At 37.0% G+C, this 25,136-nt stretch overlaps 1 protein-coding gene across 1 annotated transcript in view; it reads left to right on the top strand.

Moving 5' to 3' along the window:
• The first annotated feature begins 704 nt into the window (after positions 1 to 704).
• The window catches only part of LOC134674145 (uncharacterized), a 63,396-nt gene continuing 38,964 nt past the window's right edge, over positions 705 to 25,136 (top strand). The window contains exon 1 of the mRNA XM_063532200.1: positions 705 to 830. Coding sequence (XP_063388270.1) covers positions 705 to 830 — 126 coding nt within the window. The remainder of the gene's footprint in view (positions 831 to 25,136) is intronic.

Raw genomic sequence — 25,136 nt, 5'->3', positions numbered from 1 at the left:
ACATTCCTAATCAGTGTAAACACAACTTTAAGCGCATGAACTTAAATCTTTAAATCGAATGCGCCGAAGACGAACTCAAACGAACGTGCTGTACACATTTGGACTTCAATTTGACGTGATCAAATTTAAAATTTAATGTTTACGTTTCACTCAGTTTAGCCCAGAACTGTGTTAAATTCAAAGTATTGTAGACATAGAACTAGAAGCCAAAGTTCTTAGAACTAGGTACAAACTTGCATTGGAGTTTGAGCATAGTAGTGATATAGTACCTAATTATAAAGTTGAAACTGAATGTGGTTACTTATGAAGTTATTACCACATGGGCAACGGATTCATATGGCGATGTAATATATTCTAAACTAATAAAATATTATGGTGAAGTAGTAAATGTGAAGCAGACATATAAATTTACCAAAACTTTACAAAATCAACTTAGTGAGTGATATAAAAAATTTAACAGTGACAGTGTTTTCAAAGTCAGCGAATCCACACTCTAATGATGATAATGAATCCACGATAATGAACTTAGTGTTATTGAAACTTCACTTTTTACTATAAACAATGAAAGTGACAAAACAGCCACTGAAATTAAAAAGGTTGCTCCAGTTCAATTTGAAGTAGAAGTGCTAGCAAATGTGAATGAAAATATAAGCGGCGTAACAGTTGTTGAAGATTTTCTTAAAATTGAACCTATAAAGTTCAAAATGAACGTGTCAATGAAGGCGGGCCCAGCGCCGACGGTGGCGGTGGTAGCGGTGCCGGAGAGCGAGATGGACGCGCTACTGCTCGGCAGGACAGCGGTGAGGACCTTTGATCAGTACGTCCGAAATGTATGTATTTGTCTAACTAATATTATAGGTACGCTTTTTGATTTACGCTAACGAGCTCTTTGAAAAGTTAATCATCTCATTTGTAAATATATATTTTTTCTTAGTTTGATTTTTGAAGTCTAGAAAATTGCAATTTTAAATATTATTTGTAGGTAATTAAACAAAATTTTATGTCAGCAGACGAAAATTGTACTTATATTGAGCTCATTAACGTAAAGAAACCTGAAATGATTGCACGATTTGGATCTGTTAATTAACAGAAAGTTAATTATTCAGCATATACATATATTATGAAACGCATACGTTAATATCGTATAGGTAAATATGGAGACCGATATTAAGTAAACATTTTCGATCTCGATTTTCAATGTTGGATACCGTACAAACAACTTTTATTGAATTTGCTTCAGGCAAAATCCTGTAGTATATAATATATCCTTATACATCCTTATATAGATTATTCAGTAATGGTAAGTTCATATTTGAGTTTGTCCTTCCAAAGGACAAACATTTTCAAATCTACTTAAATATCAGTTGCTAAAATTATTTATCCAGTTATATAAATCACTTCTAATGAATTCGAAAACGTTTTATATACCTACGCACAATATTTCAAAGACGTGCGCATTTTAAATAAAGGATTTTCTTATATTTAGAATTTATAATTTTTTGAATATTATAATATCAAACAATACATACTTACCGACTTTTACAGAAATCAAAGGCAATTCGAATTTGGCTGGAATACATTACATAAATAAGCATCCGTTGGCTTCAATCTGTTAATTGTGTTAGTTTTGGCTCGAAATTCCTATTGGCAACATGCGCCTAATTCGATTATCGATATACTGTTTTATTTCCATTGCAGTTACTTCAACATTTCCTTGCTAGATAAGCCCTTTGGTTTGAAGCCAAATCAAATCCAGCGAAGGGCAAGGCCGCTTGCAAATAGTTCAATGCAACACCTGTTTTATTTGAGGAAATTACTAATTGTGTTTATTGTGTTTAGAATTTTGAATTGTGCGTAATGAATCAAAACAAAGGCGTTGTTTGGCGATTTTGCAGTCATTACTGATCTTCATTGATAATTTTCAGTCATCCATACTGCCCTGCTAAGCCGAGTGGTGCTATCTCAAAAGAAAATGCATTGCTAATTTATACTTTAGTTTCTATAGCTGAGAATTCCATTTTCAAAATCATTTGTTTTTGAGATAGCGCTTTTCGGCTTATAATCCAGTAACTTTGTCGAATTTTGTAACCTGGCTATTTTGCGTCAAATCCGGTAGTTCTGATTTTTTGCAGGCTTGTTTATGATGTTGGCCCAATGAATAATCCAAGTTTGTGACCTCGAGCGCCGAACGAAACTTTGTCAAAAATCGAATAAACCGCAATTTTTTTTAGATTTCGGCGATTATAGCCCTAAGTACTAGTTTTTGGCAGTAAATTCCTAGGGCGTTTTTAAAGTAGACTAAATTAGCTACAATAAGACACTAGGCACTCATACATTTTTTATGGAATATAATTATTTTGTAGAGCGTGGCGGTGATGAATTTCATATAAATTACCTACCTAACCCTTATATTATAGCTAAGAACTGATGTAAAATTATAAAATTTTAAAAGGCTTATATCTAAAATATTAGATGTACAGAGACAATTCTAGTGTCTTATTGTAGCAAATTTAGTCTACTTTAAAAACGCCCTAGGAAGTTACTACCAAAAACTAGTACTTAGGGTTATAATCGCCGAAATCTAAAAAAAAATGCGGTTTATTCGATTTTTGACAAAGTTGCGTTCGGAGCTCGAGGTCACAAACTTGGATTATTCATTGGGCCAACATCATAAACAAGCCTGCAAAAAATCAGAACTACCGGATTTGACGCAAACGCAAAATGTATAATTTTACTGTATTATTAGGAGGGCAGCATATTTTTTGTGTGATATGAAATTTAACGTTTAGATTTTTTTTTATAAAAATATATGATATTTATTGTTTTGTATATCAACTTCGTTTTATTTTTCTACTTAAGTAGTTGACGTGATTGCTATTTATATCCGTTCCGAATTAATATTTTTACTCGTAGTAGCTCATATGGTTACAAAGATATAATATCCAGAAAATAGCCAGCACACGGAATAACGTATTAAACTACAAAGTTCTAAAAAGAAAAAATGAAACGACACTATACTGTTTACGAAAGTAGAATAAATAGTAATTGATAATGAAAACGTTAAGTGTTTCATTTTTGATGTTTATAGTAAAAATCCAAATTGTGCAATCAGATCGAATAGACACTGTAAACTGCTCAGAAATAAATCTTACTGGTATTTTAATACGAGACAGGTTTATGAATGATCAGTTAATTTTGTCTACAATGATAAAAACCCGCAGTAGTTTTAGTTCAATGTTTAGATTGTTTTAACTGCAAAGGTGTGACTAAATGAATGTACATTAATTGTGTGAAATTACATAGAAATAGCCAGTAAAAAGCAATTAAACATGACGCAAAAAGCATCGCATCATATCTGCCATGGATGTATTGGCCAATTGATGATCTTTGACATGGTAATTTCCAGCACATTTATCAAAAATACGGTTCAGTGCAGCTGAATTGACAAAACTTTCAAATAGAGTCTGTGCAAAAAGAGAAAAGTCGTAGAATGTATTGGGTTCCGTACATTTCAAGACTCGTCTCTTTCCGAACAGACTATACCAATTTTCTCTATGCACCACATGGGATTCGTAACTATCCCAAAATACATTTCAAATCTCCGGAGTACGTTTTGTTGACGAACTAGAAACAAACTACAATCTATTTTTCGCATCTTTACATCAAACACAATCACTTTAATATATTCGTTGGCAGTATTTGCTCGTCAACAAAGAGACTTTACACAGAATAAAAGATTCTCACCTAATACAATTTCGCCCAAGGTATTCATTTTACTAACTGAATCTATTCAAGCATGAGCACAATTTGCCTTCCAACTGTTATGTTCCGTAAAATTTTGAGATAATATTTTAATTACGATCCGTAAACAAGTCCCGATGAAGACTTTTATCATAACAAACTTGGCAAGGATAACCTTCTTAGAGGTCATAGGATCATAATCTTTGGCATCATCTCGTCGAAATTATTTATTTCTGAGAAATTTCTGTGAAAATCCGTCGACACCACTGCGTTGCCAATTCAGACAAATTGACGGCCTTATTAGGATTATTGAGATGTTAAGCCGTAAAGAGGCAGACTGGCAGTTCAAAAATGATAATCGAATGTCAGAACAATATGACTGTTGTTGTATTTAAAGGATGATTTTATAAATGTCTTAAAATAAATATTACTGGGGTATTGAAAATCATGAACGCTAAGGTAGATAAAAACATGAAACTATAAAAAAATGTACCTATTCAGTATTTCTTTCTTTGAAAACATGTGTGGAAATATTCAGTACGTATTTCATTATTTGAAAACCAACAGGATTACGTTGTTATTATTTTAGAACTAGGTATACATTTCAACTAACAAAAGAGTAATTAGTGCCTCCGGCTATAACATTTTTAGACTTGTAGGTTACTTCATACTACCTACACTTTTCTCCAAAAGAATTTTATGAAAGTACGAGTATTCATCAGAATTTACTAAAATGAAAATACATTTTCACCGTAAAAGCCTTTGAAAATCGACACGCTAACTTTGGTCTGGATTTTTTTAGCTTTGTTTTTAAATTCGACGTTAGTTACTACCTCGTCAAAGATATGTTTATGACCCAGACAGTTTCGCCTTTCATAACGTTACCAAATCACATATTTGCCGAAATAGATATTGGGTTGTGATATGTACGCTTAGGAAGGGATAATACAAAGTAAGAGTATATGAATATTTGGATAGGTATATATAGTTGTTAAACTTCTTGGGTGACTTGAGGCAGACGCTTAAAGGCCAAGAAATGTAAGTACATTTATTTTCTGCATGCATACGACGGTTGATATGTATGGAATTTTGATGATGATGATGATGAACAGGGCTCAAAAAATTCATGCGGATGACGTCAAACCACTCATAGGATGATTTAAAATTTTGTTACTTCGTGCGACATATCACACGAAAGTTTAAATACATCATCCTGTGTGCAAAATTACGTCATTTGTACGTCATCCGCATGTTGTTCGAGGCCTGATGATGAAGATGTTCTCCTGACCGATTTCGGCCACAGTGACTTTGTGCTGTAGGCAATTTTTAACTCGTGTTATATTAGAGTGTAGCTGATCCACTCTCTGATGCGCCCTTAGGTAGCTCACGTCAGCACACCACCTATATAGAATGAAATGATGAATGGATGAATGTCTATGGAATTTTATTACTGATCACATCACATCTTTCGCTTTGCGTAACCGTAACATACCTAATGTGCTGGGCTATATGAATAATAAAACATGTCCACAGGAATTTGTCATTTAGGTAAATTTAACTCTTCTTACATTTCATCGGTAAATTTTTAGGGTTCTGTTTTATTGATGTACCAGGCCAATGATTACTCAGACTCCTCTATCCGTCTGTCCGTCCATCTGTCTGTCTGTCATTAGGCTGTAACCGTGATAGCTAGACAATTGAAATTTTCACAGATTATCTATTTCTGTTGCCGCTATAACAGCAAATACTAAAAACAAAATAAAATTAATATTTAAGTGGGGCTCCCATACAACAAACGTGATTTTTGCAGTTTTTTGACGGAACACTTCGTACGCGAGTCAGACTCGCATTTGGCCTGTTTTTAGGGTTCCGCAGCCAAATGGCAAAAAGCGGAACCCTTATGGATTTGTCATGTCTGTCCGTCTGTCTATCTGTCTGTCTGTCCGTCTGTATGTCACTGCCACTTTTTTCCGAAACTATAAGAACTATACTGTTGAAACTTGGTAAATATATGTATATGTATTCACACAAAAATAGAAAAAAATAATAATAAATTTTGGGGGTTCCCCATATTTAGAACTGAAACTCAATTTTTTTTCATCAAACCCATACGTGTGGGGTATCTATGGATAGGTCTTCAAAAATGATATTGAGGTTTCTAATATCATTTTATTCTAAACTGAAAAGTTTGCGCGAAAGACACTTCCAAAGTGGTAAAATGTGTCCCCCCCCCCCTGTAACTTCTAAAATAAGGGAATGATAAAACTAAAAAAATATACGATGTATATTACCATGCAAACTTCCACCGAAAATTGTTTTGAACGAGATCTAGTAAATAGGTTTTTTTTAATACGTCCTAAATCGTAAACCGCAATTTAATTATGTTACTTGCTGCTACGGAGCTGCTACGGAGCCCTTCATGGGCGAGACCGACTCGCACTTGGCCTGTTTTTTTAAATACTGACCCTTTCACTTTGACACTTCTACTTAATGAGTACACTCAAACTGACTCTTCTCACATTATTACGATAGCTAATTGAGCCACTTTCAGTCTATCGTGTTAAGTAAACCCCGTGACTCTTGAAAGCGAGATTAATTTAGTTTAGGTACTATTACGTCGTAATTAGAGCCCTTTCATTAAACTGGCTACATGAGTAAATAATATGAAGACTATAACACTTTAAACTCTCGCATTTTTTACACATATTCAACCCTTTGGTGTAAGCAAATACGTCAAGTTAACTGTAAATAGTGTAAATCCATTTATCCGGATCACACTCGGATATCCGGCAATCACGGTCCCCGTAGGACCCGGTAATGTGACAGCGGAGCGACAGTGATGTCTATCCAACGCTCACAAACTCATGGCGCGAGACGATTTGTGATATCATAAATTTTAATAATCAAATCTTAGAGGATATAACCAATGGAGACGCCATGTCTATAATTTACGGTACAAAATAGTCTGCCGTTTTTTGCGGGGGAGGGGCACATCAAATGTATACATAACGTAAACATAGCCATGTCAGATAAACGTCAGTCCATACATGTGGTTGACATGTCGTTGACCATTGGTCGCCTATTTTCGACAGAGAGGAACGCCTGTTAATGACCACTCCATTGGTTATATTCTCTAAGAATCAAATAGATTTTAGTAATCGAATAGCTAATAAAGTCTACATGTGCTCTCTCTACTTACTTTTTATAAGAAAATAAATGCTTCCAAAATTTCACTAATCCTAACAAATAACAAAAAAATCCTTAGTCGTTTTTCCACAACTTTTCACTTTTAGGTATGCTTTCAATTTAATCGAACCTATTGTCAAATTGTCAGCTTTGCGTTCCAAATAAAATTAGAATCAACACACAACCGTTCATAAACCCATAAATATTATGAACAATTTTAATCAATTTGAGGCCGACTCGGCTTTCACAAAAACAAAATGCAATATCAATTTGGCACAGCCCTGAGGCACTACCATGAAATCCGAAAATCGAATTTTCTTTTTCTGTCTCTCCATCATTCTAATATGCAGATATAGAGAGGCAGATAAAAAGTTTCGATTCTCGATTTTCGCAGTAGGTACTTTGTTGCCTGAACTGTTGTGCCAGGCGTGGCTCACTCCGCGATTTCGTCGCTTTGCAACAGTTAGCTACAAGTACATCCGTTGCACACCAATTTTGGTGGCTAGCCATAATCCGCGCGTGGCGCTGTCGCTACCTAGCGGCCATATCTGTGCTGATCGTAACAGACGCGTTTTGTTAGAGACTGAATCTTTTGTACCTAGTACTATTATTTATTCTGTAGTTGTGCGGACGGCAGATGGTAAGCAGCCATTGTCAGGGTTGCCAGCGCTGTTTGTTTGGGATTTTAGAACCGAATAAATATGACTTTTATATCAGCTAACCTTACCGTAGTGTCGAATCAGCAACGGCGCATGTTTATTATGAAGCTACATAGATAATCAGATCTACTCGAGCGTACACTGAAATTAGAATCATATCTAATTGATGTCATTTAGCTATCGTGCGTCTAGCTTTTGCACATGTACCTACGGACAAGTACGAGCGTAATGCATGCTAACTGAATGACATCATTTAGATGTGATTCTAATATGTGTACGTTCGAATTGACATGAATGTTGAGGCCCGAGATATTATCAAATATTTCAGTTACGATTCATATTAACTCTTAATTACTGAAGCCCAATATTATGTTATGGGTATCTAAAGCTACAGATGTAGTGCATAATTATTTTCCATCGTATTTTCACGAAAATGTACGAACGTGTATTGCTATTTGAGACAGTCTCGGAACCAAAAAGTACCGAGGTTGACTGAATTCCATGACAGATAGGAACGTTTCCGAGAAAATACGATAGAAAGCAATTATGCACTACATCTGTACTGCAGTAAAAACAATATACCTATGACTGTCGTCGGTTTGATTTTTTCCAAGGTATAGGTAGGTAGGTATCAGGAAAACAGCCCTAATCACGACCTTTGCCACTAAAAATGACATGTCGGATGCCCCGGCCCGGGCACGGCCCGGTCTAGCGTGAGTCATCCTTTAACGAGAATATTTTATTTATATCATAAGCATCAAAATTGGCTTGCCAGCCTTGTGTCAATAAATGGCCTCGTAATGCTCGCCTATCCATATCACACTCGGCTGACGATTCCCTGTTGTGCCATTAGGACGCATTTACTGTTACTAAATCTATTTGCACAATCCAAGTCCATTACGGGCAGATAACGGGCCATTGGGAAACGGAAACGTTAAAGTGACATCGGACAGACAAGCGATAGCACCTGCATCTCACTTAGGCTTAGACCATAGAGAAAAAAATACATAGAGTGCTCACTACATACATCAGTTTTAGCAAAAATAATAGATAGTATAGAGGGGTTCTGTCATAGTAAAAGTTGTATTCACTGTAAATTTACTGCCATCTATCGACACACGACTATAACCTCAAAATAAACACGTATAAAATTATCAAAAAAATGAATATATATGGATAAATGATTTTATTATCTTTATATCATTTTGAGCCATGTTCATTCACTGATATGTACCTAATAGGTACTACCTATGTGTTAAAATTGTTAAATATTAAACGGTGTCGTCAACGCCATCTAGCCGAGCATAGGCCAAAGGTGTGTGCGCCATCTATCCGAGAATGACTTTTTCTTGATTTCCGAGGCAGGTTTTTCTCTTAGACTTTATTCATCTTATACCAAGTTGTTACATACTTATGTCTTTGGTTTTAGTACCAAAACGACTATTATTTTCGTAGTCGAGATCTAGCATCGAGTAGCGGAATTATCAGTACTGCTACTTGACAATAGATGTTCCGACGACCGAAAAGTCTAATGCTCAACAATTTTCAGATATTATAACGGGATTAACCGGAACTCTATTTTCAACACCTTCTGCTTTTAATATTAGTTGTAAATTGTTGTTTAATACAATTTTCGTCAGTCGCGATACTAGGAAATTCTAGTATCAAGTCTAGATGTCTCTAGATGTCGACTGCGAAAAAAATTGTCAATTTGGTACTAAAACTGATGTATGGAATGAGCATTCTATTCTTACTATATTTCTCTATGGCTTAGACAGATCAATAATCCACTAGATAGTGTATAATGGTGCTCCCACACTGACTGTTAAGTAAGTAAATATTATTTATTGTGCACTCCATATGTTTAAAATGTTTTCAAAAATACACAGAAAACGAAAGACAAGTTTAAGACTACGGTAACAACAGGCGGTCTTATATCTAAATATCTCTTCCCGAAATGGAAATTGTATGAAAAAGTTCCTATTGTCAGTTAAGTAGTTCCCTTTTAAGAAAGAACACTAGATAATAATGCTTAAGGCTCCTCTTCACATTGGGCCAACGCCAACGCCAACGAGGGACGCAGCCATGCGGTAGAATGAGATAGCAATATCACTTGCTCCCTCTAACGCATAAATGCGTCCCTCGTTGGCGTCGGCGTTGGCCCAACGTGAAGAGGAGCCTTTACACAAATATACCGTAAGCCAAATGACCGCATTAAAATGTCTCGTATTTATATGACTCCGTAATTTTTTCGCAAAACTGCTCAGTAATAAATCCCCAAAATTTCGTGGTACGCTGCGTTCCCTTATCTGCTCTCTGCATACTTTACTAAAGGATGAGCCTCGGTCGGGTCAGAGGGCCTACCGCGAACCACGTTCGAAGGGATGTCAACCTTACGGACAAATTTATAAGTGCGATAGAGAGGCAACACGTCGAACGTGGTTCGCGGTAAGCCCTCTAAGTCGGGTCTAAATATACATACAGCGGTCGAGTGTGTTTGCTGCTGACTTTGGAATATTGACAAAACACAAAGTAATTAAGTATTTAATTAAACTTATTTTTAGCAGTCAGCTTCGAAAGCAGCGGATGAAACAACGATCCAAGTATCTACAACTCTGGAATTATTTTCTGTATATAGGTATATCTCTACTGTTTGCGATCTTAAGTATCAGTCACAATCTGATACAGGGTGGTTAAAAAATAAGTGCATTCCCGTTGTGGTTCCATAGTAAAAATAGCTCAGAATAATCTCAAAACTTCCCTGGCAACGGGAATGCCCTAATTTATTATCGAACCTGTTCAGTGTTCACAAAATTTCACGAGTTGAGAAATGCAGAGGAGAACAGCCGGAAAGACATACGAAACCATTTTTGCTCAAGCAAAAAAAGGGAGACCTTCGCTTCGACCGTCTTGATATAAAAAAACCAGGCAAGTGCGAGTCGGACTCGCGCACGAAGGGTTCCGTACCATAAAGCAAAAAAAAAACGGAAAAAAATGCAAAAAGAAAACGGTCACCCATCCGAGTACTGACCGCCCCCGACGTTGCTTAACTTTGGTCAAAAATCACGTTTGTTGTATGGGAGCCCCATTTAAATCTTTATTTTATTCTGTTTTTAGTATTTGTTGTTATAGCGGCAACAGAAATACATCATCTGTGAAAATTTCAACTGTCTAGCTATCACGGTTCGTGAGATACAGCCTGGTGACAGACGGACGGACAGCGAAGTCTTAGTAATAGGGTCCCGTTTTACCCTTTGGGTACGGAACCCTAAAAAAACCATTATCATTTCGCTTCACCATCTACACGTAGGTAAACTACGTGTTCAGTATAAGTAATATAAATGTCCAATGTAGTTATGAGGCATCCATCACTTACTGGTAATTGGTGGCGCTCCCTTACACGCCAGACACCCTGTATATGTATAAGGTAGTACCTACCTACATTTATCCACACTACGAGTATATCTACGGTAGGCATAGCATTGAAATCACAGACTTTTTTTAGTAGGTTTGCGTTAAGGTTTGCGACTTGTCCTGTTTAAATATCATAAAATAAATGGAATTTGAAGCCTAATTTTCGTACTTATTTTATCCTCAGCGCTTTCTACTTCTTTGAAAGCATGTAAAAAGTTTTATGAATAATATCTGGGAGACCGAGCTTTGCTCGGAAAACATATAAAAAACTTAAAAAATGCCGAGGCGTCCGACATGTCATTTTCAATGACGGGTGATCGGTGATCACGCTTTACTTTCCATAGAAAACGAAGCGCCAGAAGCTCTGGCCCGGCCCCCGGCCTGGTCTACCGTGAGTCCTTAATGGTAACATTCCATTTATAACCGCAGCTGCACTACCGGTACTGAACGCGTCGCTGTCATTGTCAATTTCCATAGTAAAATGAACAGTAGTGCAGCTGTCGTTGGAAATGGACTGTCACCTTGACCCCTATTCGACAAGCGACTTTTGACGTATCGTGTTGATCTCCCGTTGACGTGGGAAAAATCATAAGTTCTCGAATACGTACAATGTCAAAATTTGACATTAGCAATCCACAGTTAGGTGACGACAAAACCAAACCGAACCACCCCGAGTTCAGAGTGGAGTTTTGGTTGTACCAAATGTTATTATCCACAGGTGATTGAATCAACACTTGATAGAATCGACATGCAATAAAATCAACTGTTGATTTGACGTGGATGCGAAATCTGACATGTCGAATTTGGCCCCTTTAGTCTCTCAAACTCAAAGTCTGCTAGGCTGAGCAATATGAAAATTGTCGTTGAAAATTGATAAGTATATCCAGTAGGTTATGTTACCTACGTACTTACCTTAACGTTATAATTTATAAATTAGGGCCCGATTTGGATTTTGAAATAGACATCTATTATTAGATATCTTTTAGACATCACCAAGATACGATAACGATATGTTTAAGATCTAAACTGTAAAATTTGACATTTGCGCGATTCTGGAAATACTCTTGAACGATTTCTACAGGATATGACTTAGAGAAGACTTAGAGATACAAATCACATCTAATAGATATCTTACTCTATCTAATGTAAAAGTGACATTGGTTGCCTGAATTGCGCTGCAAAAGAGTAGTTGATATCTAAACTATAACGTATCTAGAACGGATCTAGTACGTGTCGTCTCTTGTGAATATCTTGAAGTTCGAATACGGCAGTTAGACAAGTGATAAAAATGCGACCATAATATCCGTACAGGCCCATAAAGTTTTTATGAATAAGGGGGTAAGAATATTTCTGCATATACAATAACATGTTCTACGAGCAATGTAAGCCATTCTCGGATTTGTGAAGTGTGCAGGAAACATCTCACCTCCTCCTTTTTTAAAGTCGGTAAAAACGTATCCTATGTAAATGGCGTCATAAAAGCGAATGACTTCACTCACGAATATCGACTCAAGAATTTTGATGCCACGGTGGAACAAACGACACATACTTACCTACATACCTACTAGTATATATCGCTGGCCCAATATTACGGGGTTCCAGGATTCACTTTTATCGATCTAAAATTTGAACATTGTCAGAGTACATTAAGTCGAATTTCCACTATCTTGGAAATGTAACATAGAACCCTGTAATATTGGGCCGGCGAATTGTAAGTGACATGAAGTCAAATTTCAACTACGAAAGTGGTCGATTTAGATAAGTTTATATAAGAATTTCATCATGCACATTTTAAGAAATACCTACCAAGGTTTTTACAGGTCGCTAAGGATAAAATAGGTACGGAAATTAGGCTTCAAGTCCATCTTATACTTTTAAACGAGCAATCGAGTAATCCTTGTATATTTATTTTATTTATATATTTCGGGGATCTCGGAAACGGCTCCAACGAATTCGATACAATTTGATATATGGGGACGAAAAATCGATCTAGCTAGGTAGTACTATGCCTTATGGGAAACGGTCGAAGAGATAGTTCAGATCCGGAAACCGCTACCAACTTTTAGTATGTTGTTGGGCATGGTATTGGGTCTCCAAAACTAGGTATTATCTCTGGGAAAACCCAGTGAGTCATCCTTTAAGTGAGCAAGAAAGTATTCCACAGACGCTTCCCAACAGTTTCAAGATATAAAATCCTACAACCACACAGCAATTCTGGAGCTTGCATTTTAATCATCTTGAAGCATCTGGCCGAGGCAGTTGATACAATCCGACGAGCTTAAACACCGGATTACTCTGCAAATTAAACTGAGAATATTTATGACTTTAGCACCACTGAAGATAGGTCTTAGGTAAGTGCCTTTCATAGTGGATTTCAGAAACGTGGATACAGATGTAGTACATAATTGTTTTCCGTCGTATTTTTTCGGAAACGTTCGTATTTGTCATGCTACTTCAGTCAATCTCAGTACTTTTTGTACCGAGACTGAGGGGCTACCGCGAAAACCGAAATTCGCAAATTGTGGGGATTTTTCTCTGTCACTCTATTTACGCCGTCATTGGAGTAAAAGAGAAAGATCCCCGCAATTTGCGAACTTCGATTTTCGCGGTTGTAGCCCTGATTCGAAGACACGTTCGTACGTTTCCGTGAAAATACGATGGAAAATAATTATGCACTACTGGGCACGCTGCCAGTAGACGCTCCAAATCGCGGTAAATTTTCTATTTATAGTTTTATTTTAAGCTTAGTTTGTAATTTTTAGTTTAAGGGTAATTTTTTTTTATTGTTTGTTGTAATAAACTGATGTCAAAAATAAAATTTTACTTCACTTTACTTTAAACTTGTTTAATTATTATTGTTTGTTGTGTAATAAATTAATGTTAGCCCTTTTAATAGTTAGGAGCGAAAAAAAAAATACCGAATGAAAAATTTGATAAAAAATCGAACGATATAAACCTCAAGTAGGTACTTGGAGTTATTTCAAAACATCACTTCTGTGCAAAGTTTTTCATTGTCACGGATAACATTAAAGCCGTGAAGGATTTAAATGGCTTACGCAAAGCTCAGCGCAATCTTATTGTTCTGTTAACAGCTCAAAGAAACAACTCAAAGCTAACCGGCCTTCTGAGCAAAAGGCTGATTTGGCTTTCACAATTTGATGTATTCACCTCATTTTGATTCAACCTTGAGTCTTGTTATCTGGAATTTCACGCGCACCAATAAGCAGGAGCGAAGTGTCTCATGAGACCCCTGTTCAGTGCCGTCTTTGCCATAAGGGTACACGGAGCCCGTGCCCAGGGCCCTCATACTCAGGAAGCCCCGAAGGACAGACAGTAACATTTAATTTGATTACCTATAAAAAATAGATGATCATAGTAGAAAAATGTTAGTTAATTGTTATTTGTTAATAAGTTATTTTGTCAAAAATTTCTTTTTTTTTTCTCAACACTTTTATCTGACTGCACTTTTCTTTGAACAGTCAACTAGTAAGTCGCCATCAGATATATCGGAGCGGCCAAGGTGCTCACAAATATGTGAACACGCCTCTATTGTCAAGGTGTTAGAGTGCATGTTCAGATATTGTGAACACCTTGGCCGCTCCGATATATCTGATGGCGACTGTACTCATCAAGAGAATTCTGACAAACCCACACGCAATAAGGGTGTTTTGTTTTATCACAGAGTTCCATATTCTGTGTCCGTCATCAGATCAGCTCAATGCTAACATAATATAATGAAATTTCAGCTTAATTGACTGATGCAAATTGGGACTAATTTAGCTTGCAAGATTTGACTTGAACATACAGTCGCATGCGCTCGCGGTCTTCCAGTTAAGAAAGAATTGCCTTATAAATCCTTAATACCTGCTACCTGCAAGGCGTTCAAACGAGTATCGCCCTAAGGGTGGAACACCGCGAGCGCAGGCGATTGTACAAGCAAGTTAAATCAAAGCTTGTGAAATAGAATCGGCCTCGAGACTTCGTTTATTCGCGGCAGACTGTTCATCAAATCCAATTCCCGGCGGTGCACTGAATGAGTTATCCGATCATCGATCCATTCACTCATGAAACAGAGGTATCTACCCGTCTAGTGTTAGATTTCGGTACAATATGTATGTTGTACTCGTAGCTTAACCCTGAAAATGCCAGCGGTCCCTTAGTTTTTCTGTTCAATTTCACACAAAGCAGTTGTCCTTAAAGTCTGACTTTGACTAGTTAATCCTAGCCCTTTTTACTCGGCTGCTGAAGTAGGGTTATAATTTATATTATGTCATTTACAGTATGTATCTCAATTCTCCAGGAACTTGGTATTAAACAACGTCTTTCTTCCATCGTCCAGTGTCGTATTCTCACTTTCTTTGGACATATTACGCGTCGAGATGATACATCTGTGGAACGACTTGTAGTGCAGGGAAAAGTCGAAGGCACAAGGCGCGGTAGGTCAGCAATGCGTTGGTCAGACCTAGTCAAAAGTGCATTCAATGAACCACTCCATGAATGTACAAGAAGGGCTACAGTACGGGAGGAATGGCGACGGATTGTGAAGCTTGCCACCGGTCCTGACATGATGACCACGACCACTCTGACAAGAGTGTGACGACAAAGAAGAAGACAGTATGGATGTCGTTTAGCCTACACCATTTGGGATTGCAATAATTATGTAAGGTGTCATTATATTAGTCTCAGCTGTTGAAGTGATTATTGGCCATATTAAAATGCTGGCAAAGCCTAAGCGACGTCTGGTCTTTATATTGCTTTAATTCGACTTTCTGCACTCCCTGATACAATTATTTGTAGGATATATTGTTATTCATCCATATGATCGAGTAAATTATCAATTTTCTAAATTATCGGCATTAGCCAACATAAAATCCAGTAATTCAAATATTCAACAACGTTCCCAACCTCATATTTACTCGGCCCCGTCATTCTGAACAAAGCCTTATTATCAAACGGATACAGATTAAATTCAAAATACAAATGAAACTGAGATACGAGCTTGCAAAAGTTACTTTTGCAGCCTTACTGTTACATTGAATTTCTATACATTTAAACCCCGTAAATTGGCTATTGTCAGCAAATAATACATTTGCGGCGCTATAAAGGGTATTGTGTATGAAAATTTTATGTAAATTCTGACCTTTTAATTCTGTGTGGATGTATAATTCAGCTCATTGTTGGTGATTTACTTCACTTTTTTTATTGAACAGAGTTTATTTGATGTCGATAATTGGGTGCTATTGAAGAAATAACTGCTATTACAAAAAATAATAAAATAATTCACAAACTATTATGTCATCATTATGTTAATCAGCAGTTTCAGTTCGGGTGTCGCTTTCCAATAGCAAATACAAGAGTAAGGTAAGGTGCATGCGGCCAATTCCGTCATACGGGAAATTCCGTCAACAAGCGTTTTTCTCTAAAACAGTACACCATTGGTAATTTTCTCGACAAAGCAGCGATTGCTGAAACTAAAAGCAATCGCTGCTTTATCGATGAAAATACTGTTTAAAAAAAAACGCTAGTTTACGGAATTTACTTTGTGACGGAATTGGTCTCATTGAGCTGGTTCACGAAGTGGTAAAAATTAACAATACCTAAATATAATTAACATTTTAAGTTTTAATTTAGTTTTATTTTATAGATAAGTTAGTTTATTTTTATTTTTTAATATTTGTATCTACCTTATAAATACATCATTAACATTATATAATTTAGATGATACAGAATAAGTACCATATTATACAAAACTAAAACTAGTGCCTTTGTCAATTTTTTTTTTATGTAATAGTCAGCAAACGAGCAGACGAGCCGCCTGATGGGAAGCGGTCATCGTCGCCCATGGACATAAGCAACACCACAGGAGCCACTTAAGCGTTGCCGACCCTTGAGAACCCTAAATACCCGCTTCTTGAAGAATCCCATGTCGTAGCGCAAAGGAAATACCTCAGGAGGCAAGTCATTCCACATTCTGCACGTTCTGGGAAGAAACGAGCGAGATGCCCGCTTATTCTTGGTGTGTCATGTATCTAAGAAGTGGGGATGAACTTTGCTCCTTTGGCGGGAGGTGCGGTGATAAAATCGAGACGATGGCACCAAATAAAAAGGTCTTCCGAGCATTCCCCGTTGTACAGACGGTAGAACATGCAAAGAGAGCCAACGTCTCTCCGAAGGCTAAGAAGTTCTAAGCCGTCAGTAAGTTCGGGATCGCCGACAATACGAACTGCCCGCCGTTGGATGGAGTCAAGAGGAAGGAGCTGGTATTGTGGGGTGCCAGACCAGAGATGAGAACAGTACTCCATATGAGGTCGAACCTGCGCTTTCAATTCTTGGGATTAGTTGTCAAGCGGACCGCAGGCTCCCATGAGCCGTGGCAAAATGCCGGGATAACGCAAGGAAGAAGAAGAAGATTATACAGAATAAGGATTATATCTACCCACATTGATACGGTATGCAGTGCCAATTAGGTAAGTTTCGTGAATAGGGTAAACCCTTTGAATACGAGACTAAATAGTGGAATTCCAAGAAGCCAACATGTTTAAGGGCTCTTAACGTAATGAAGTACCGGGAATTAAGAGTGGGACATAAATCGAGCGAGCAATTACGCCTCGAAATATAACGGCGCTTGTTCTCGGCGTAAATGCCGAAGAAACAGGGTTCTACAGATTTTAGAGATCTTGGAAATGTTTTGGTTTTTACTAGTGGTACAGGGGTTGTTTAAAACATGTACCGTACCTTAAGGTAACAGTCCATTTCTAACGACAGCTGCACTAATGTTCATTTTACTATGGAAATTGAGAATGACAGCAGCGACGCGTTCAGTACCGGTAGTGCAGCTGCGGTTAGAAAGGGAATGTTACCATTAAGGTGAACACAAGGAAGGTGAACTAAGGTTAAGGTCAATTTAAAAGACTCTTTAAGGGAATACCGTGTACTCCCAGAGTCTTTTAAATTGACAACAACTGTAACAATTGCGTTTGTATACATTGTCCATTTACAAAAGGTCAGTAAATCAAAAGGAGTGAAGCTATTCCTTTCTTACTATTTCTAAGTTACGTACGTACCTATACAAATACGAGAGATCTTATCCTATGACGGTCATCCCAACAATAAATGTTATATACCGGTCTTTCCCCACATTGATCTTTCTAGACAAATGTTATGAATAAATTTAGACTTTAGATACTTATCATAATCGCCATATTATTATTTATTCCCCTTCGTAATTTAATATAAATTCCTAATAGCCCTAGCAATAACTATAACATAAAACCTCAATTCAAAAAAGGCTCCGTCGTAACGATCACGAGCAATTGGTGGGTAATTCCCATTGACTGCCTTCTGTAGACGAGTCGATCGCGCAAACAAACCAGTATACGTAGCACTTAGCTTTTGCACATAGTTGCTGGCAGATCTTGAGACCATATTGTACGAATAATGGTCGAAAGACTGGACTCCCCATGCAAGCCAATAAGAATACTCGGCCTGAGGGCCATCCGTACGGGTCCGTGCAATAAAAAGGGACTCGCCTGGGGCTCGGTACTTGACAATAACAGAATGCTTGACGAAACAAGGCCTGAGTGATGGCTGGAGATAAATGAATGACCGTGATGACAAATTAATTGAATTAAATTTAATGTTACTCAGGTTTCTAAAGTATTCATTTGAAGTAAGCGTAGGCCACAGTCATGATTATTTAACCAAAATGTTGTTAAAGTTGAATGCAATCGTTCGTCAACCGTCGTCAATATTTATAGTTTGTCGGAATCGAGATTTTTTGGTGTAACAAAGAGCACAAATTTTAAATCTGGATTTCATTCCTAGCCTAATTTGTCCGGTTTTAGACAAACAATTACTTTTACGTCTTAATTTTGCTTAAATTAATTATTTTATGTCAACAGTTCATTAAATTTAAACATTTTTGATATTCAGATTCAGATCGGCCTTTTCTGATAATTCAATCCAATTTTATTTCTGCTTACTACAGATCAAATAAAAGGATCGACGAAATCAATTTTAAGAGCCAACGGGAGTGGTCATTCCTCCATACAAACGTAGTCCTCGTTTTCCTCCGTGGTTTTTGAAGCTAGAGCAATGATTTTTTCAACACAGATTAATATTGTCAATATCTGTGTCGGACCGTTTTTCTTTTTTTGATATTTTTGTTTTTTAAAGCCCTTCAAAAATGGCCAAAATGGCCTAATTGACTATGCCGCAATGAGAGGCGTGGTATTCAAAACTGATATCAATTAGCCAAAAAAGCAAAACGGTCCGACACAGATAATTTCATAATCATTCAGATTTCCAAATTTGGTTACGATTGGTTAAGATTTGGAGGAGGAAAAAGAGGACTACGAAACCTCGATTTTTGACATTTTTACGCAGGATTTTTCGCCTAAGCTGCAGTTGTCCCTATCGCACTAATTTTAGGGGCGGGTTCAAGTTTCTAAATACGTACACAGACAGAAAAGTGATGGGCAATAGTCGACATGTAATATCGATAATCTAGTGATGTGAGAAGTTATCGATAAACCATAACAAAGTCGCGATTTGCCTCTTAGTAGGCGAAGTTAGTGAAGTAAGTAATACCTATTGCACTTTTGCCTCAGGGGAAACCGTTTAACACTATTATTTCTTGGTTCATACAAAGCTGAGTAGACGCACTTTTATTTAATAATAATTTTTGATTTCATATCTGTGGTAATAAACGCTTTGAATACATTTTTCTAAACATCATTCCGAATCCAATGAGGTATCACACCTTTGAACTTGTACTATACTCTTGTCCCAAATTGGGGTTTCGTATTTATTCCGACCAAAATCAGGAGCTCCTCAAACATAGGTACCTAAATGTATCCAAATCTGACTCAAAAATAATAATCGGCTGAGAGCATGTCGGGCCATGCTTAGTGTAGAGTTTCGTAGTTACCGTTCTGTCAAAATAGGCCAAACCGGGGCGATAAGTCAGTATCATACGTTTACAAGGGAGTACAGAGCGTTTTACGTATTTTTAGATTTTTACTAAAAACGGAAGATTTTTTGCAATAACTCAAAACCGACTGGAGTCCGGTCATATTCGCTATATAGTTTTCATTGAAAGTAGTTATTAAGCTTTTGTTGATTTTTTTCATGATTTTGGACCATGGTTCAAAAATTAGAGGGTGGTGGGGATATTTTTTTTTCTTTCGGAGCGATTATTTCCGAAAATATATAAATTTATCAAAAAATGTTTTAAGGAGACCTTTATTCGTTTTGAAACACCTATCCAAGGGTACCCCACACTATTGGGACTAAGCAAATAAAAATAAATATATATATACCTTTGAGTTCAATTGGCGTAAAGGACATTTTAGCGAAAATGAGTTATATATACAGTTTTAATACCTGGCTTAACAACCTCAAAGCTGTACTCTAATTGCCTAATCATGCATGCCATACAATTAAATAAATAAATATACTTTATGTGTATCCAAAATTCTCATAGTGCTATTTGTCCATATTAAATTGTCTTTCACCTGTTAGTATCTGATCCTTTCGCATTTTCTCAAAGGTTAGCTGGAAGAGATCCCTTTTAGGGATAAGTTCGCCTTTGTACATAACATTTTTATTTTTGTTTTGTTTTTGTCCATTTTATGTAAACCTGTTTATGTGCAATAAAGTGACATACATACATACATACATACATACAGTTTTGTTCAAAATTCCAAGCGCTTTTGTTCTGTATAGTTAAAATTTCGATATCTCGTAAAAAGTTGCCTTTACGACCCAATTTTTACACTATGAGCTTGCAAAAACAGCTTAGCTCAAGGGGCGTAAATGACCAGTTATTTTTTCTTTTTTTTTGTAATTAAATTATGTTGTAAAGGACTAACAATACTAACATGTCCTTTGTCGTCATTTAGCCCTTCATTTGTCATGATAATTTTTCATATCGTGTGGTCAAGATGGTCGTAAAGGACATTATTTGACTATTGAAATTATTTTACTTGCCCTTTACGACCCGTCCTAAAAATGATTTTACCTTAAGTATACGAGGCGAACAAATTGTAAAGGACTTTTCTAACTTTTGTGTCGTTTAAACTCCAAATTGCAAACAAATAACATGGACGTAGCAGTATGTAGACTATCAAAAAAGTCGTTTTCTGGGACCATTATTACTATAATGTAATGTTTGCCGTCAAATTTGAAAGCATTTACGCAAGAGTTCATGCACATAAAGGTCTATAAAGCCAAATTGATAAATAGTTTTATGGGTCCTTTATAACCAAAATATAACGTTTGCCCTTCAAATTAGAAAACTCAGCTCAGTGTTTTTCCGCAACTATTACTGTGTTTCTCGCAGTGGAATCTCTTATAGTCTTGCGACAATAACATATGTACTAGCCTGTGCATAATACACTCTGAACCTTTCCGACTCGCATTTCTTGTTGATTAGGAGAACGAAACACGTACAAAATATAAAATTCTTTATTTCATAATTAAACTGTACATATAATTTGAGGGATGGTGTCTCCCGGTAAGCAATATACCTATGCCTGTGTTGGGAGGCACCGCTCTTCCGTTATTATTGAAATCTAACTAATACTAAGCTACACTATTTACCATTCACAAAACATTTACTACCTATACTATTTACAAATAATAATTATATACTAATTACAAGCAATACATTAATTATAACTATTAACTATAAGCAACATAAAGACAACAATAAAATATGTGATCAGAAAAGTACTCAAGCCTGCACGCGTGTGTGTGTGTGTGTGTGTGTGACGGTACTTCTCGTAAAAGGCTCTCTGTTTTCTCATATGTTTTAGTTTTGAGCCTTTTTTGGTTACAGTAGACTTACATTCATGGGATTGTTTAGGGGTCATCCATTAATTACGTCACACGAATTTCTAGGTTTTTTTACCCCTCCCCCCTCCTTGTCACACTTGGTCACGTTTGGCAAACCCCTGCCCCCTAGTGTGACGTCACATTTTTTCTACGAAATCGCCAAATCGAATTAAGTATTTTAAGTAAGTACCTAAGTATTATTAATATTTTATCAAAATATTTTTGACGATATAAATATTAGTAATTTTATAACCCAAAACTGCTTAGGAAAGAAAATTAAACGAATAAAAAGGATTATTGTTTTAAAAACTTGTTATTTAAATGTACAGCAAATAAAATAAATTAAATAAATTTTCGGTTACTGATGAAGTTAAAGTGACGTCACAAAGTTTGTGTCTCCCCCCTCCGCAATGTCACAATATGTCACATTTTCTTAACCCCCTCCCTCCCCCTAAACGTGTGATGTAATTAATGGATGACCCCTTAGGGTAAATGTATAGGATTTTATTGATTTTATTATATATGAAAGCGGATTTTGTGTTCATTTGTGAGTTCGCAAAGGTTGTTCTAGTATGAGAAGATCTCGCTACATTAACTAACTACCGTTTGATACATTTTTAAGCTTCATTATAAACTATGCTGAAAACAGTTAACATGTGTAGGTACCGTGGCTGGTAACTAATACACTCCGAATTTGGAATAAAATAGTCTCAGAATGTCACTTACGACCCTACTAAACAAGATACACTATATTATCAAAAAACGCAGCATGGGCGTAAAGGACATTCATAGTGTTTTTGACCAATTCTATAGGACATTAACTTCTTTCGTTTTTAATTTATAGATATGATTGGAATTCAGGTTAAAGAGACTAACATTTTGAGTACTTTTTTAATACACGTCAAAAATATAGCTCCATAAACAACAAAAATAAATCAACATTTAAAAAAATCTCTGTCTCCTGAAAAATAGCATTTTGTCCTTTACGCCAATTGAACCCAAAGGTATCGAATATTGTATGGGAGGTCTCAGGTCTGCAATTATTTTTTAATAGTTTTTATTTTACCGTTCCGTCGCAATGCGTGATTCATGTATCCATGCCAATAAGTTGCCAACTTGCAGCTTTTTAGCACTTACGATCACGAAGCAAAGCCTCGGATCGGATAGACAGGCAGACAGACGAACATGGCGAAACAATAAGGGTTTCTTTGGTGACTACGCAACCCTAAATATCGGACCACTAATAAAACAGTTATTAAGATTTTAATTTGATTGCAGGTTGTAGACGGATATTGAATTCAGTTAGGTACCTAAAGCCAAGAAGTTAAATCACAATAACGTCAATAACAGGGAATATGATTCGGTCAAATTGTGTTCTAATGTATGGGGAATACAAACAAATTATAGCCAGCATTCAATGAATGTAGTATGATACCTTGGGGTATGGTGCTTTACGCACATCACTAGTGTCCCGACCCCTAAAATAAAAATAAAACTGCCAACCGGGACTTATTTCATGCTAAAAAGGGATTGCGTCAGGGGGAGGGGGTAGGACGCTAGTGTGCGTAAAGCACCATACCCAAAGGTATCATACTACATTCATAAAATACTGGCTATAGTTAGTTTTTCAAAAAACACAATTTGACCGAATCAAATACGTAAACGCTTAGTGGCGGTAGCGAGCTAACGAGTTACCACCGAAGAATAAGTTTGTACTATAAGAAAAGAACTAGGTGTAGCAAAGCTATACCGGGCCGACCGCTTCGCGAGGCCCGTGAAGGCAAATGACGTGTGCGTCTGTGTGCGCGCACCACACACACAGGGATAGTCCTCAAAATCTCAAAACTGAGATCGGGCTGACGTCCTGTTTCGTCTTAAGTGTGTATTTCTCGTTATAATCGTGGCGCTAGTGGCCTAGCGGTAAGAGCGTGCGACTTTCAATCCGGAGGTCGCGGGTTCAAACCCCGGCTCGTACCAATGAGTTTTTCGGAACTTATGTACGAAATATCATTTGATATTTGCCAGTCGCTTTTCGGTGAAAGAAAACATCGTGAGGAAACCGGACTAATCCCAATAAGGCCTAGTTTATCCTCTGGGTTGGAAGGTCAGATGGCAGTCGCTTTCGTAAAAACTAGTGCCTACGTCAAATCATGGGATTAGTTGTCAAGCGGACCCCAGGCTCCCATGAGCTGTGGCAAAATGCCGGGATAACGCCAGGAAGAAGAAGATTTCTCGCTATAATCAACCGAGGAATAAAAGATCTTAGAATCAAGTAGAGACGCAGTTTTCATATTTTGTAAATTCGAGTTCTGTTAGACAATATCGTGAGTATTCCTTAGTCGAGTTCATAAAAAGGTATATATTTTTTCACCTTAAGTATTGCAATAAAAATAAATAAAATAAAAATAAAAATAAATATTATAGGACATTCTTACACAGATTGACTAAGTCCCACAGTAAGCTCAAGAAGGCTTGTGTTGTGGGTACTCAGAAAACGATATATATAATATACAAATACTTAAATACATAGAAAACACCCATGACTCAGGAACAAATATCTGTATCATCATACAAATAAATGCCCTTACTGGGATTCGAACCCAGGACCATCGGCTTCGCAGGCAGGGATACTACCCACTAGGCCAGACCGGTCGCCAAATGCAAATGCAATGCGGTGCAATGGGTTATTAAGGTGAAAAATGTATACACATTTGTCTGATGAACTCGATTGTACATACAAAAAATTCTCCTCACAAAACTAGACTACGACGACGTAACACATTTACCGTGTCAAGTCTACCTTGTCCCAAAGTAACAAACTTAAGTTAAAAGTCTGTGCCAGTAGGTATATGTCCTAGTCTGGTCTGGATCCGCCGCCTTGATGGCAAGTAGGTCACGAGTGTCCTCTGACATTCAATTTATCGCTCCACACAGCTGGACATCGTCTCGTATAAAGTGACCTTAGAAACAAGTTATGTACTGTTGGCGGACGCTCCAGAGAATTCTATAATTGTATGATTGTTTAGCTTTAGATTTTACTTACTCCGTTGGCTCAGCGGACAATGAGACTTGGCCTCCGACACAAGACAGCGCCACTTTTCTCGGTCCTGTGCGACCTCTCGCCAATTGTTGACTCGATGTTGGGCCGCCCAGCAGGAAGACGTCGAATCGAAGGCCTCAAATATATCTCTGGTGCGGATCTGCGCGAACTTCGAGTCAACAATTATATTTTGAAAAAAGAAAAATTTCGTCGTGCTCTAATTAAATACCACCAAGCACTTATCGGTTCTCTTGAACCTG

The sequence above is a fragment of the Cydia fagiglandana genome, chromosome 19, assembly GCF_963556715.1.
Source record: "Cydia fagiglandana chromosome 19, ilCydFagi1.1, whole genome shotgun sequence".
NCBI classification, from domain to species: domain Eukaryota; kingdom Metazoa; phylum Arthropoda; class Insecta; order Lepidoptera; family Tortricidae; genus Cydia; species Cydia fagiglandana.
Note: the sequence above shows the minus strand (reverse complement) of the source record. Positions and strands in the feature narration are given on the sequence as shown.